The 17333-nt window shown below is 39.3% G+C and overlaps 1 protein-coding gene across 1 annotated transcript in view; it reads left to right on the top strand.

The window, feature by feature from the left end:
* The first annotated feature begins 819 nt into the window (after positions 1–819).
* LOC145457012 (G-protein coupled receptor GRL101-like) overlaps positions 820–17333 on the top strand; it is a 59602-nt gene continuing 43088 nt past the window's right edge. Inside the window, exons 1-2 of the mRNA XM_080335170.1 lie at positions 820–958; positions 1022–1203. Of these exons, the coding sequence (XP_080191296.1) occupies positions 926–958; positions 1022–1203 (215 nt within the window). The 5' untranslated portion in view covers positions 820–925. The remainder of the gene's footprint in view (positions 959–1021; positions 1204–17333) is intronic.

Below are 17333 nucleotides of genomic sequence, written 5' to 3' on the forward strand. Positions count from 1 at the left end.
TTCGCTCAGTGTATTTTCCGACTTCATAATTCACAATTCTCTCATCAACAGCCATAATCGTCCATGCCATGAAACAATCCGCTGGGATTGCTAGGATTCTGGTTGCAGTTTTTAATGTTTTGTGATATCATGATAAGGAGGCACGACATTGTTCACTATCATAAAGGGAGGCGTGAATAAAAATGTTTGAGAACCACTGTTTTTGAGTCTTAATAGTATAACGTGTTGGATAGGGGTTTAAAGAGAACTAAAATGTATCATGTTTAACATTGTTTCGAATCATGACAGTAAATAGATATATTCCGTAATTAAGCACCACTTTCTCATTACCAGATATCAAAACATTCACTGTGCAGCATTTATCAACAATGTAATTTGAAAATATAAATTGAAATACTGTGGAGAATGAAGCTAAAATTTTTCACGCGGCCCGCCAACGTTTTCATTTTTCTCATTTGGCCCAGTTAAAAAAGTAATTGCACACCCCTTGCTTACACGGTTTAATAGTTTTAAACCAATATCTTTATTTTTTTAAACAAAACATTTTTTCAGTGTTTTTCGAAATTCGATACACACTAGTTAGCAGCTAAACTATTTTATCTACGGATGCTGGGATTCCAATGTCTATGTTACCAATTGCTCCGCCAATATCAACCAGTCATGATGTCGATTTGAGTCAAACTCCAAGCGCGTGGCGATCCAAATTTGTACAATTATTCATAAAAATACAAAAACCTACCGCCATTCTATGATTTTATTTAGACGTCAAAAAACGGAAGAAACTTGACTGTAAATTTGGTATTTTATAGGTATTATTGCAATTATTGGATGCACTGCAGTAGTTGCTTCAGCACTTCGGGATACCGTTACATATGCAGGAAGTCATTCCGTCTCACCACATGCCAACATCAACAGATTACTCATCATGAGTCTCTCCATTTCTGACTTACTTGTTGGGGTATGAAATGGTATTGGAGATTTGTGTGTCACCGGCTTTATGACATTTGCCACCGAATTACAGATATACACCATGTCCATATGCATCAAAGCCATTGAGGTGGAGGGCAAGTATTGCTACGCTGATATTGCATGGCGGACCAGCACCACTTGTTCCATTTTGGGCGCTTTGTTGATCATCGGTTCTGAACAATCTGTTCTCACGATGGTTTTAATCACCAAATTCCGTTTGAATGCTGTTATGAGGTATGGGTAAAAGAATAAAAATCAGATGCATTAAATAATGCGAAATAATTTCCAAATAACATATCAAAAGTCAAATATTTTCCTTTTCGCGGAGGTGGTCAAAGTAGTCAAGAAAGCTACTTGTTGTGACCTTTCGAGGAAAGCGTGGACGAATTTTCTTGATAGAGCTTTTTAGGTTTTTATCAACTGAAATTCGGCTACAATCTAAATGGAACAAAGACATGCACTTCCAAGCATACAGACACAAGCAACTGAGGTACAAACAGAATGAACAAAGCGAACTAATTACAGTAATCAGTAATCAACCAAGTGTTTTTAACAATCACCACACTACTCAACTAGAAGTGGAAGTAGCGACGAAAAAATCTACTCAAGTATTTCTTCCACACTCAACGCAATACTACTTGCAGTAGAAGTAGAATTTACTGACTTTAATTCTACTCAAGTAAGTAAGTAGCTGTGTAAACGATCGTAATTCGTTCGCATGGATTGTCAAAAGCTGCAAATTGAGCTATGCGAAAGGTGTCGAGCTTGATTCATATTGATACATACAAGGAGGTATCCCACTTTCGACAGCATAAGCATTCGCCCGCATCATGGGATGAAAATGAAATTTTGATATGGAAGTTCTATACTAATCCTCTGGTTACTTGAGTTACGTTTTCGGTATGGCGCACTCCCCCATATAGCTTAGTGGGATAGCAATACGAAGAAGTTGTATAAGATACGGTGTAAACACTTTGCTCGATTAGTAAACGTTAATGAAACATCATGGTGTGTCGTAAAATGCCATATTGTGTTGCTTTATCTCCAGTAATTAAAGGCATTACTACACTTGCTTTTATACTTCAACATATATGTTATCCAGACAAAAGAACTGATATTAATTAGAACTCAATGTATATGGTACTGGGAATTGAAAGTGAAATATAATTACTACTTCTAATAACGGATAATGTATTCCATGTCATTGGTCCAGAAAGTTTCAAAGGCGGTATGCAAAACTAGAGGCCGCCGCCGCTCTTATTGGCCTCCAGACGAATGCCAAGAAGACTGAGGTTCTGGCCATACCAGCTCTGCCGGAGAACGCGACACCAATACAACTGGGAGAAGTCAGGCTCAAGAATGTCAAGAGTTTTATATACCTCGCTATTGACGTCGCGGACTCTGGAAAAGCACTGAAGGCGAGGCGAGCAAAGGCCTTGGGCGCGGCAAGACGGCTACATTGCCTCTTCCCAACTCAAGACCCGCATTTTCCGTGCCACTGTCGAGCTGGTTCTTCTTTACGGAATAGAAGCACTCACGCTGACAGAAAAGCTGGCTAAGAAACTCAACGCCAACTACGATGCACTCCTCCGCTACGCACTCGGCATCCACCACCCGAAGCACATATCCACAATGCTCTGCGCAAACTCACAAAAACAGTCCCATGCCGTTTGCTGGCTGCTGAACGACGCTTACGCCTAATCGGTCATCTAGTCTGGCATCAAGACGATCAACCAGCCGGCGTCATCATCTACCACATTCCAACAGAGCCATGGCGCAGGGGTGGCTGGAATAGAACCGCATGGCGCTCAACAATAGAGACCGAGCTAGCGCAACGCGGGCTATCTCTCGAAGAAGCCCACGACCGCCACGCTGGAGGCGCTTAATAAGGGCCCAAAACTGATTATCTTGATGTTCCTTTGTTTCCTGTTTTCTTTTGCCATTTTATTCAATTGAAAGCCGATATATATGCAAAACCAGCTCGAAAACTAATGAAAAAGTGAGAGTTCACTTTTCAAGATTAGGACAAGCCATGGATTGCTAGATTACGACATGATAACTAAATGCCAGATTGGGGAACATCAGTTTCAAGCGTTATGATGAGCCACATATACTGTGATGAAATATCTAATATGGGCGAGGCCTGAAGGGCGACAATGCGGTGGGAACGGAAACACGCCAACCAGCTATCTAAATTATATTAACCGATACTTTCGTGAAATCATACTGGCTACTCCGTATCCACTGAGCGCGAAGCGCGACGAAAATTCGGGCTTTACCCAACTTCTATGAAAATAATATGTTGATACGCCGTGAAAACAGTCCCGAAATTCCTCAGGCTATCTTCCTGATTGGAGGACTAAACTACTTCTACTTGACAAACTGAAAATAGCGAAAAGTAAGTAGATCACAAAACATTACGAAGTAGAAGTAGTGAAAATACGATCTACTTGAGTAACTACCAGAAGTAGGTTGAAACTACTTGAGTACTTCGAAAAAGTAGAGGTACTTCGTTACTGACCACCTCTGGTAAAGTCACACATCCAGATCGCAGTAGATGAAGTGATAGGTTTTTGGTTACTTGCTGGCATAAAGACTATCAATAAAGTCAATGCAAATAAAAGATTAGAAATAGTGTGCAAACAATGGCTGTCACTAAAGAAAACTGCAGGCAAGCAATATATGTATAAAAAACGACTATGAAGCCAAACTGAGTAAGCTGTGGGATATAGGAGCCCCAACGCGATAGCGACAATTGAAGCAAGTAGACTTCAAAGGGGTCTGAGATTAGCAACGATCGGTGGCAACGATAAAGTGTTGAAAGCGTAAATCATGCAGCAAAAGAGACGGACCATGAGCGCAAGAGAGTCTGCACCAGCATCAAGTAGTGAAGGTGAATTTACAGAGAGCTCATCTATATTTTCACAGGTAGCTGACACTTCCCACAGCACTGACTTTGAACTTGCACAGTCGACATCTGGTCATTCTTCTAAATTTGTGACTCTAAAAGCTCCTGTAAACCTATTCAACGACGAAGACCTATGCCAGGTTTTTGATCGCTTGAAAGTCAGTGATAATGCCGCTACCATGATAACTGTATCACTGACTAAAGCTTGCGATGGCAACCCTAATGACTTTCATATTTCAAGATCTGGAAGCTATCGACGACGCATTGCAAATCGTTTGAAAATTTCTTTGACAAAATAGCAAACAATCCACCAAATCACATTGCATTGCACTGGGATGGAAAGCTCACTAAGAGTCGTCTAACAGGTCAATTTGAGGCCTTGGTACTGCTTATATCGTCTGCGTATTCCAGCGCATTTAAGAAATGGAAACTTCTTGGCATTCAAACTCTGAAAAGTGCTACAATGAAAGCGCAGGCTGATGCATCATTTAAACTGCTGAAACTTTGGAATTTAACAAAATCTGTCAGAGCTCTTGTGTTTGACATAACATCCTCAACAGTGGTGAAAACAAAGGTGCAGTTCTATTACTTGAAGAACCGATAAATACGAAAGTTTTCTACAATGCCTGTCGCCATCATATTTATGAACTAGTCATTCGAGAGGTTTGGATGCGTTTGTTCGGATCGGCAACCACAGGCCCCGAAGACACGGATTTTAATACCTTCAAGAAGAAGAGGAAACATATCGATAAATCAAGAAGCTATAAAACGCTGAAGTTTAAAGAAGGCAGCTGGTTGGCGATGAAGGCTGAAATAGCAAAGCACTGATGAAACCCTATGACGGAAAGCAGATAGAAGTTATGAAAAGATGACTATAAAGAATGTGCAACAGGCGCCTTGACTATTTTAGATGACCGATACGACGTTTATCATAGTTTTCGCAAGCCTGGCGGTACTAATAGCACTAGATATTAGGGATGGTGTGAACGCGAGGTTCACGTTTGCGTTAGTAGTGTTGTTAAGCAATTTTGTTGCCAGTCCTCAGGCTATTTAGAATGTAAACTCTGTCATAATATAATTTGCGTCGGACTATGCCCGGTTTATGATGTCATCACAGAGGAATTAGGCGACTGCAGTAGGTTATAGGTTCGATTCCCACTTATTCTATTATGTGTATTTTCCTGGATATTTTCTTATGTATATTTGTATTAGTGATAAACAACATTCGATATACGTTAGTTGATACTTTTCTCAGATATTCTATTATGTGTATTTAGGACTAATGTCACCCGTCCATATTTTTAAACTTGATTTTATGTATAGCCCCACAAGTTACGGTCTCCGCAGGCTCCACATTTCACGACTTATTTTCCTACACATCATCACTATTTAATTATTATAAAACGCGATTTTGAGCGCTGCGACGTGATAATATTAATCCCTACGCTTCTGATGCATGATTTTTTGTGATAAGGACCTTGGTAACATTCAGAGTCTGCTACGATTGTTTGGATATACATTATACCCCTTTAAACTATAGGCGGTTATTATTACTCTATTGGTTAGAGATAACTCATCCGTCCATATTTTTAAACTTGATTTTATGTACAAGTTACGGTCTCTGCAGGCTCCACATTTTACGACTTATTTTCTCCCCACCCCTGAAAATCGTTACGTAGAAGTTGGGTTAGTCTACGAACATAACCACTTACTTACTTACTTTGAAATCTCTATTTGTACCTGTATTCGAGCAGGATTGCGACCGATGCATAAATGACTTTAATACTATGCTTTTTAAATTATCCACACCTTTGAGTTGAAATGTTGCGCTTCCGCGAGTTCCATTCTTGTATCCAGATATCAATAACCAGCTATACCAGTGGTTCCCAACGTGGGCGATATCGCCCCCCAGGGGGCAATTTGTCGGTCCAGGGGGCGAAAATAGCCAAGGGGGCGATATGGGGGCGAAAACGGACGAAGGGGGCGATAGGGGGCGATGAAGCGTTGAAATGGCGTCCATGACCGTAACTGCCACACCCAAACCCCCAATTGGGATGGGGGGGCTCGAGCTCGAAGGGGGCCCACAATTTTTTCGTGAAATAACATTAATTATAGAGTACTATTTTGGAAATTTAGGCAACTTTTTCGAAAAATTTTCGCGCTGCGCGTCATTTCGTGCTTATATTTCACATATTTGCACATATTTCTTGCTTATTGGATACCCTTTCTCCAAGAAATAATACGCATGAGTTATAGAAATGGGCATCTCGGCGTCAGCCATTATCACACCATGACGCACCAAGACATATGAATTTTCAGGCCATTTAACATGCGACTCCGAGAAGTGCGCCAGAACGAGAAAACCTTGGCGGAAAACGACTGCCTTTCTGCTGACCGACTTCGATATATACACGATATACATATATTAGGGTTGTTCAGAATTGACCGACTTTCAAAAAGTCCAGGTTTTCAGTCCGATTCCCATGCCTTATACCTTAAAAACATATTGTGAAGACTTTTTTTTGTAACTCGTCCCCTGCATCCGTGTGCACATTGAGCTGGAAGAATAGCAGCTGAAAATAGGGGATTCCCCTTAAATCTGAGTGTCACGATTTTACCTAGCCTAGTTAAAGTGACATATAACATGGATTTATGCAGCTGTTGCGGTTTGGAGTGCTAAAAAAACCCCACTATATAAGGCATTGCTAGTTCAGGATATCATTTCCCTGTCCCCACTGCCTTAGAACTGCTCAAAACTACCTAAAACTGATAGTCATTTTGTTGGATCACATATCCTACACCCATCAAACCTACCGGCACTGCTCATCAATTTCCTGGATCCCCCTGTGCAAGAATACAACTGTAAATGTAACATCCACTCACAGCCACATTATAAACATCACAGGAAACGAAAAAATGAGGCAAAGAAAGAGATCAACTTGGCAAAATATTACATAAATCAGGTGGATGAAATGGTTGCTTTCGAGGAATCTGCATATCTGTTCCGGTGATCTTCCACAGCTTGTAGGAGGCTCGCTCGCTGTTTTTTGTCATCCATTATGAACGGAGCATAGTCGGAAAGTGCTACAGGAAAAGCACATAGGCTGATGCATCATTTGAACTGCTGGAACTTTGGAATTTAACAAAATCTGTTAGAGCTCTTGTGTTTGACACAACATCCTCAAACACTGGTAAAATTCAGGATATAACACACTATGTTACGGATATTCGTCCCTGCGTTTGACACTAGTGTGGTAGTCTGCAGGAATTCTCTTCACGATTTTTAGAAGCGGCCTTGGGGTGACATAGGCATAACTAATGTTGTTTATTTTGGCATTGAAGGTGGAGATTGGCTAGTTCTATTGAAAGAGACAATCCGTAAATGCCTTTCATTACTACAACGAAAGATATATATCGTTATACGACAGCTCTTTGTATATCCAGATGAACACTTTTGCGTAGGTATATGCGCTGAGTAATATTGTATTTATTCCGAATTATACTTGACTATTAGCCATTATTTAGAATCGTACAGGCAGCAACTATATTCACAGACACCATCTATGAAGGTATATCACTATTAGAACTCGATACATATCCCGTTTTGTGACCAGTATTCATCCATCTGCTTGAAGCTAGTACGGTAGGCTGCGAGAATTCTCTTCCCGGTTTTCAAATGCAACCTTGAGCGACGCAGACATAACTAGTATAGTTGCTTTAGCAAGAAAATCAGAAGCTGACAAGCACTATTCATAGAAACAAACTACAACAACTGGCTATGACGAATAAAACCAAATATACGACAGGGTATATGATGGGTATCGGGAACGCGCGTTTCCGCGAAATGATGCGGTCGGCGGATATCTTTGTCACGCGGCCTATCACATAGATTTCTAACACCTTATATGTAACTAATATCAGATACGAAGATATGTGTGAACTTGTATGGATACTAGCTTTTCACAGAGAGAAACAACTATGCTCTAAGACGGCTAGAACAAAACATACAGTACGTTATCTGAGAGTGGTCAATGACGCGCGTGTTGCCGAGACAGTGTATTTTGCAACATATTTATCTTCGGTATTTGATATCCGATTTCGACGTCTTAGATATAATATATATCAAATAATATGGTATCAATGAACTGGCACAAACAATATCTATCCGCAGACATGAACAGCAGCGACCTAGCACGATTAGAACGGGTTCTAATACAGTACGCTTCCCTCTAACGGCAATGGGTAAAAATACCCACGCCGGCGGGAGACGGTTAACTAGGCTAGGTAAAATCGTGACACTCATATTCTAGGGGAATCCCCTATTTTCAGCTGCTATTCTTCCAGCTCAATGTGCACACGGATGCAGGGGACGAGTTACAAAGAAAAGTAGCCAGAATATGTTTTTAAGGTATAAGGCATGGGAATCGGACTGGACTTTTTGAAAGTCGGTCAATTCTGAACAACCCTAACATATGTATTTAATTGTCCATAGGCGCCTAAATGGCTGGCGCCAAATGTTCCTGTCCTGGCAATCAGAACCCCACAAAAAATGCCGTATCGCAGAGAAAAATTAATTGTCAGTGCAGAAATGCCAATTTGAAATCGTGTGCGTCTTTTAGTTTAGTACGTATGGGCGATTCGAATATCTTTTGACATAACAGACAGGCCACGAAATGTCATTACGTAACGAAGTCATTACACCCACGAGCAATGTTCCCTCTAAGCTGCGCACGTGTGCAAATGCGCAGTGCAGAAACGGTCTCTGCGCACAGAAAATCTAGGCTACGCACAAAAATTCCGAAGTGATGACTTTTTTTTTAATCGTTGCGCACTCCAGTCCAGGACACCGCGCAGGCGCTCAGACTCGGGAAAAATGAGAGGGAACATTGCCAGGGGTAAATAGTGCTATCGCTGAAGTCTGAAACCGAGGTAGGCCTACAAGTGCGGCCCGAAAAGGCAAATATTGCGCTCCGCGAAGCAATGAGAATTTGCAATCGTGTGCGACTCACGAAAGAGATTTTTCTTTTACTATATGGTATCGTACGCGTGAGCGATACTGATATCATATCAAGCGCAATCCTTCGTGGGAATGGCGAAATAACATGGTTTAAAAAAGTTATAAATAACAATGGGCTAGCTCGAAATTAACTGCGAGAAACTAACGAATAGTCTTCTCCGCGTGGCATGAATATTGTGTAAGATTTACTGTACAATTACATGCCGCGAATTTTTGAAGTCATCACTTCCATCAGGCGAGTCTGATCACGCATGGTGATATAGGATAATATGCAGAATTTGTCTTGGAAACATTGCCCACGGGTCCGCCCGAATATGTTCAATTATTATTTACGGGCCCTACATCTTCCAAGACACCTCACTCAGCTTTACCGGTAAATCTGTATACATGAGCAGAGAGAGGATAAAAATTGACAGCAATATATATGCAATTCCCGATCATATTGACCGATTCAATCATCAAAGATAGAAATTTTTCGCGCGAGCCAACTTACTAAAGAGTCCAACAATTTGTGCTAAGAAGTAGCGGTAAAGAGGTATCGGGGGAGTTGGGTCTGAGGGGTGCAGAAGTTTACTTTATCGCCCTATGGAGGGGGGTCAAGACCAACGTATTGGGGGGGCTGACGAAGTGCTGTTACGGTCCTTTGGGAATCAAGTCGGAGAAATCACCTTTTCTGTTAGTTAACTTGCCAAAATCTAGCTGGAAAATTGTAATTTCGAGGTCGAGCTGAAAAGTTGACCTTTTTTCTTAGTCAACTCGCCGGTGATTTCAGTCTGTATGCCCATTTTTCGGTTCCCAATATTTGGGGGGCGATTATCGGTGTGGAGTTTGAAAAGGGGGCGATGAGTCGAAAAAGGTTGGGAACCACTGAGCTATACAATGCGATTTTGAGCGCAGACAGATCGCGGTCTCGATTGTCAAGGTCTCCGCATTTCACGACCTAATATGAACGCGCACTACAACTGAAGAGCGCAAAGGATAATTTAATCAGCACTAAAACGCCAACGGACTAGCCGCAGGCGCACAATTCTCGGCGTTACAATTAAACAAATTTTTCGCTGCAGGTACGCGATTCCTAACTCGCAGTTACGAAGCAAAAGTCGATATTGCTTTGTGATGATTTTGATGTTGTTCCATACCGATAGGGAAGATAGCACACCTAATTTCGTAACTAACTACATAATCCCTCGTAACGTAATAAGACGCATAACAGAATATACGCAAAACCGGTATTGCTCTGCGATAATTTTGATCACTATGTTTTGATAATGACTTGCTTCCGAGAAATAAATAACATTCATTATAAGTTAGATGATGCTTTTCCTTGATATTCTATCGGGTGTATTTAGGACCAATGCGACATCACTATGTTTACGTCAGGTCTGATTTGAACACACTAATTTTGCGTTTCACACAAAAAACTGCGCAAGCCTTCAAAGTTGATAAGTAAACAAGTATTTGCACTCCATCAGAATACTAAAGTAGCTTTTCGCGTATATGTACCTAATACTAAAGTGTTTATAATTTCAGATTGCTTCAACTTCATGACATTTTCAGTATTAAACAGAAATATAGACCTAGAATACTAACTTTTATTCGTAAATAGCTACTTCTACCTTAATTTAATGGATTTATCCGAGATCATTGCTTTACTTAATCTCTCCAAAATGTGCATTATACAAGTACGTCACCATCGAAACCCTCTGGCTATAACTATCTGGCAGTATAATTGCAGCAAATACTCGGGTACTAATTTTAAAGTAGCTTAGGTATCTAAATGAGCTCTGAGTCGCTGTTATCTCGCATCTGATCATGGAGTTAACACCGGTATTACCTTCGCTCACTGATGAAAAAGATGGAAGTTATTAAAGAAAGCAGATTTGTATGAAAACTCGTTAAATAGAAGTAAAAGTAGCCTAGAAACATAACTACTTACTGAAAAATCGTTACGTAGAAGTGGGGTTAGTCTACGAACATAACCACTTACTTACTTTGAAATCTCAACTTGTACTTGTATTCGTACTTTACCTTTACACGGCGTTTTTGTATAATGTATTTTTGTATTAAAAATTAACAAAAAGCGCGAAAAATTACATTTTATCCCGGAACGCAGCAAGAAAAATCGTATAAAGTTTGTAAAGTAGATAGAAAACTGCACTATTCCGATGCACTAAAGACTCTTGCACTCTGGATTTTGTGCAGTATACACTAATTTTACATTGCGGAACATTCCTTAAACGTTAATCCAGGGATCCTCCTTATATTTTCAATCACGATCCGCTTAATATTTTGGGTTTCGAACCCCACACCCAGTGCGTTTTATGGGGACTAATATTTTTAGATTAAATATAGCGTATCGAGACTTCGTGAAACTTACTTGGAAATATGGTTATTTCTACCCTAATTTAATAGATTTCTCAGATGGGTTGGCCGAGCGCGTTAGACTTTTTCAATGAACAAGTGTTCACGTGGGTTCGAACCCCACACCCAGTACGTTTACGGGGATTCATATTTTTAGATTCAAATATAGCGTATCGAGAACTACTTATTCATGAGCCAATAATATTTCTACTTGTACACTTTTTCGTATTTTATAACACCTTTTGTAGTTCTTAACAGTTTAAGTTTTGAATAAAATTCGGAATTAAAATAATCGAATAATTCACGAAGTCCTGATACGCTATATCTCGGTTTAAAAAATTATTCATCCCAATCTGCCGCATCATTATATGCTTGTAACTAGTTCCGGGCTTGCTTGCGTCATCGGCTACGCGGTGCTAGTCTTCTTAACCGCATGAAATAGGATGTTTTAGCTTCAACCTCAACGCATTAGCACACCGAATTTAAATATAGGCGATAAATAATACACAGTAGCTCTGATTTTAATGAAAAATAAAAATAAAAAAGCGCGAAAAATTGCATTTATCCTGGAACGCACCAAGAAAAACCGTATGAATTTGTAAAGTAGTTAAAAAACTACACTATTCTGGTACATTAAAGACTTTGACACTCCGGATTTTGTATAGTGTATACTAATTTTACATTGCGGAGTATTCAGTAAAGTTTAATCCAGTGATCCTCCATCTATTTTCAATCACGATCCTCTTATTTGTCTAGGCTTCGAACCCCACACCCAGTACGCTTTATGGCAGGGGTGGGCAAACTACGGCCCGCGGGCCGCATGCGGCCCTCCACACCGTTTTGTGCGGCCCGCGAGAGTCTAAAGAAACTTTTTACAAATATTGATGAATTGCGTACTAAAAATCGAATTAATGCAGAGACTTGGTTAGTATATTTTACCATAATAATTCTAAAACAGTGGTTTTGAAACTGGTGGGCGCGCGCCTCTTAGGGGCGTGAAAGCACCTGAAGGGGGGCGCGACACTGAACTCAACTGAAAAAAATTTTCGCGCTATGCGCGATTTACATCCAGTTCATACTTATTGCTCTGTATTTAGTACGAATTGCATATTTTAAAATCTCTCATTCACAGTCGTAACATTCCATGCCATCAAACTACCCGTTAGGTTTGCTAGCATCCTAGTTGCATTTTGTGATATGACGATAAGGAGACGCGAAATCTTTCACCTTCATAAGGGGGAGGGGGCGTGTCTTAGAAGGTAAATACCTAATATCATAGCGGGATAGCTGCAACGAGATATCATCAAAGCAATGCTTGCGTGTACGATATCATCAAAGCAATGCTTGGTTTGTTTTAAATATGCACATGCACATATATTATCTCCATGTCCTCACTATATACTCAAATATCAATATTGCGTTTTGGTTTATAATCCCAATTTTATATAGTGCGGCCCGCGAATGGATTCAGATGTTGAATGTGGCCCGCGAGCTCAAAAGTTTGCCCACCCCTGCTTTATGGGGATTAATATTTTCAGAGTCAAGTATAGCGTATCGAGACTTCATGAAACTTACTTGGAAATAGTTACTTCTACCCTAATTTAAAAGGTTTCTCGGATAGCGTTACAATGGAACTGGGTTGAGCGAGCGGTCAAGGCGTTGGACTTAAGTTTCAATGAACAGATGTTCACGTGGGTTCGAACCTCACACCCAGTACGTTGTACAGGGATTAATATTTTTAGATTCAAACATAGCGTATCGAGTACTTTTTTCTCAGCTGTAATAAAAACTTTTAGACTCCGGATTTTGTGTAGTATATACTAATTTACAATACCGCATTTGTAATTCGTGCAAGTACAGGAATATCATAGTTCTTGTAACAAAGTTGTCTGCGCACAATATATGTTAATCATAAGTCCTACACTTTCATGATTTCGTCCTAGTTTGAGTTTTAGAAAATATTATACCGACATCGCGACATCTTTTAAAAACAAAACCATGATCAATGCTTGAGAGATAATTTTTGCTATTTTACATTGTCATAAGTCATTCTGGAGCGCGAAAACGCATTGTACGATATAGATGAAACTTAAGCAAATCCTAGGATCCTCATTTTCAAAGTAGCTTAGATCTCGAAATAAGCTCTGACTCGCTATTCTCCTCAAACCATGGAATTATCACGAGTATCAGCACCTTCGGTCACTGAAGAAAAGGATGAAATTATATCCGAAGCATATTCCTTGACCAGGAATTTTATCATTTACGAACTCGACGGCACATGCGTTAAGGTAAATACGAAAGCAGAGAGAGCCTTACGTCGAGTTGGGGATGAAATGTTCGAGCGACATCGAACAATCCTAAACGCAGTCTCAAAACGTCTCCGCTATAGTGATGTTGAAGTCAATGAAAAATATAAAGAATATTTACCAGATGAGCGAATGTTCCTGATGATAGCTGATGAAATTTTCAAAGATACCAAAGAAAATTGGGGGAGGATTGTCTCCCTTTTTGTGTTCGGTAGCATTCTTGCTCGCAAGAACGAGGATGAACATCACGGGGAGCATATAGAAGATATCATACAGACAGTTGGGAATCACATTGCCAGCAAAAGACGAAAGTGGATAGTGCGAAATGGAGGATGGGTAGGTGATTAACATGCCTTGCTTAGGATTTACAAATTATCTTTAGCATGAGATATATAGTGTATCTGCTCTCCAGAGCCCATATCACCTCTCGATGATGAAATTCAGCTTTACCTTCTAATTCGGTTCCCAATTTATTTTCAACGACACGATAACTTTCCTCCGTATGATCATTATAGGGTTTCTATTTTTATGGCAGGACGGTTTTGTAGAATTCTTTGATAATACCGCTTTCGACTACAATAAAGTTTGGAAGGGACTCGTGTTTGTCTGAATCGGATTTACATCTATTGCAATAGCATTATCAAGATAATGGATGTTCGCATGTTTTGTCTCATGTAATATTTTAAGAATATAATTCTTCATCGTTTAATCGCGTCCATTTTTTATGGTAGGTTGTATACAGTTTTTCTGAGAATACTCGAAAGATTGCCCCATAAAAAAACCTTCCTTATACTTTTAATTTTTCAAATTTCTACAGCTATGTAAGGGAATTGTTAGGGTTACCCAGAATACGCTTCAGGTCCAATTTGATTCGAATACGAGCAGTATTGTGACAGAGATTTACGATAGTGTAAAATAACCTATCTTACGACATCAAATTTCGTCTTCTCTCCAGGTGGAAATATCATGTTCGATAATATTGTTTATACCGAACAAATGTAAATTTGCCTATGCTGTTGCTTTGCAAGAATACTTCGCTCAGTAACCAATTTCTGGTGGATTCCAAATCGATATAGATAGAAATGCGGCATACTTTACGCTCCAATTCTATTCCCACACATTCCATATAATTACTAACAGAACCGTTGAGTACCAGCCTTGAAATTTTGCGTAGTACTAGATGGCATGTATACAATCTCATGACATACGACAGTACGACGGAGACTATAAAAATATCGAAAGAAGTCCTCTATTCTTTTTCTGAAATATTCAAGGTTTTATCGGGACTTCCCTTCATATAAACTCCGGCAGAATCCCTAACAACCTCTCAAGTTTACTCAATTTAATCTAATTTGATTCTCGAAGTATTTTTGTCATTTTTATTGCGATAAGTCATTCTTCAGCGCGAAAATGCGTCGTAGGATGTAAATGAAACTAGCACCACTCATCAAGACCACTGAAAACAGTACATTTCAACATTTAGTAGCAGTAAATTTCTAGTAAAGTACAAGAACGTATGATGTCCGAGTGAGTTAAAAAGTAAGTATTGAAGGTATAGTTTACCTGAAAACCGAAAACTCAGAAATAGAAGTAGATGCAGTGTTAATAATTAATCACTTGATTAAGTACAGTGCAAGCAGATAAACCTATACTTGAGTATTACAAAATGCACGAGTACTTCGCTATGAACTCCCTCCACGTAAAAAGTGACTACGGTTGAAGACTACTTTCACCGATACTCGACAGTTTAGATAACATTCGGAAACCAAGTAATTTCATGAATATAAGCTAATTAAATGAATTTACCCGAATGCACTATGCCGTGCTGATAAGATTAATTATAATATACTTATCATGTTACAGTGATTTTTCTAGCGGAGAAAATCTTTAAAATGTAGTAAGCAGGCCAGTATGAAGATATTCGTTGAGCTGAATAAACATAAAAAATACTCTAGACTACTTTATTGGTACTTGACAGTTTAGGTTTTAAATAATAAAAAAATTCCCTTTCACCTGTAATTACAACTCCTCGCTATCTAAACATGTTTAGAATATATTATCTGCGATGATACGAACCCGTAAAGTACTCATGTAGCTTTTCGTAGGATATAGATGAAACTGACACCACCCACCAATACCACTGGCCCACTGAAAAAAGTAAATTTCAACGTTTTAGTAGCAGTAAATTCCTGCTAAAGTACAAGAAGTGATGATTTCCGAGTGAGTTGAAATGTAAGTATTGAAGGTATAGTTTTCTCGAAAACCGAAAAACTCTGAAATAGAAGTAAATGCAGTGTAAATAGTTAATCACTTCATTAACTGAAGGGCAAGCAGGCCAGAGCTATACTTCAGTACTCCAAAATGTACAAGTACTTCGCTATGTACTCCCTCCACGTAAAAAGTGACTAGGTTTTAGACTACTTTATCGGTACTTGACAGTTTTAGTTTTAGATAAAATTTGGTAAGACTTTAAATTTTAAAGTAGTTTGAGCTTACGTTTGTATCACCTTGACAAGTAACATTATCAGACATGAAAATGATATTATCACCTAATACATAAGCTAACACACGTCCATGTGCTTCGGAATTCACGAGAAATTGCTTATTAAGAGAAGCATATTCTTGTATACACAATAGTGAAGAGAATCTTTAAAATGTAGTAAGCAGGCCGATGTGTATTCGTTGAGTTGTATAAGCATAAAAAATATTCCCGCGCGCGTCTTAGAATAAGGTGGTGGGTTAGGAAGTGTTAGGTTTAGGAGCGCGCGGGAATGTTTTTTGAAGAAAAGGATGAAATGATATCCGAAGCATATTCCTTGACCAGGAATTTTATCATTAGGGCAATTTTTTTTGACCTAAAAACGGAAGATTTTGACCTAAAAAATCTAAATTTTGACCTTTTTTGACCTAAAAAAACTGAAATTTGACCAAATTTTGACCTCACGTATGCAAATCAGACATGGGGTAATCGCGATTAGTAATCGTAATCGATTACGACGATTACAGCATTTTCAAGTAATCGTAATCGCAATCGATTACATTCGAAAAAATTCCGAAGTAATCGTAATCGTAATCGACTACTTCCCATATCTAATCGATTTCTTTGTGAAAGAACGATTACTTTTTATTTGTACAAGGACTATGACATAAACTGAACATTCGTGAACAAGGTAGATGTATTATACCAGGTTCATGATAACACAAACGTCTGATTTTTAAATGCCATTGCTCATTATTACGTCAGAAGTAGCCTATTAGCTTTGCTAGTCATTGCGTAAGAAGTATCCACAGTAAATAGATATTCGATGTACGTCACGTACATTCGCGTGATTGTAAGAACACCCGCCGTGCTGTATATCAGGTTATCAACCCGTTCCACACGCCAGTATCTCGGAGCAGGATAATTAATTGATGTTTGGTTACGCAAACGCAGTTTGACTGTTGCTGCTCGGCGAGCAGTAGGCCTATGTAGTACGTCACCAGACAGAGATTTGAAATTTTGTACTCGTCAAATACAACATTACGGTTTCCACAACGAAGCAATAAAAATCAACGGTTGCTGATATATATCACAACCGAGCCGTTTTTGCCGTTTCTCGTAGCGGCAGCTTGCCGTACATTATCTGTATTAAGTTGAAGGCAGAATTTTATATTCTCTTCATCTTATTCTCATATTACTCTACTTGAAACATGCACTAATCGTTATTTCATAAATCTTAACTCAACATTGGGACCTGCCGCCATAGCCATGGGCTTATATATAATGTTAGCG

The sequence above is a fragment of the Botryllus schlosseri genome, chromosome 15 (genome assembly GCF_051294905.1).
Source record: "Botryllus schlosseri isolate E-star chromosome 15, Bs_hap1, whole genome shotgun sequence".
Taxonomy (NCBI): domain Eukaryota; kingdom Metazoa; phylum Chordata; class Ascidiacea; order Stolidobranchia; family Styelidae; genus Botryllus; species Botryllus schlosseri.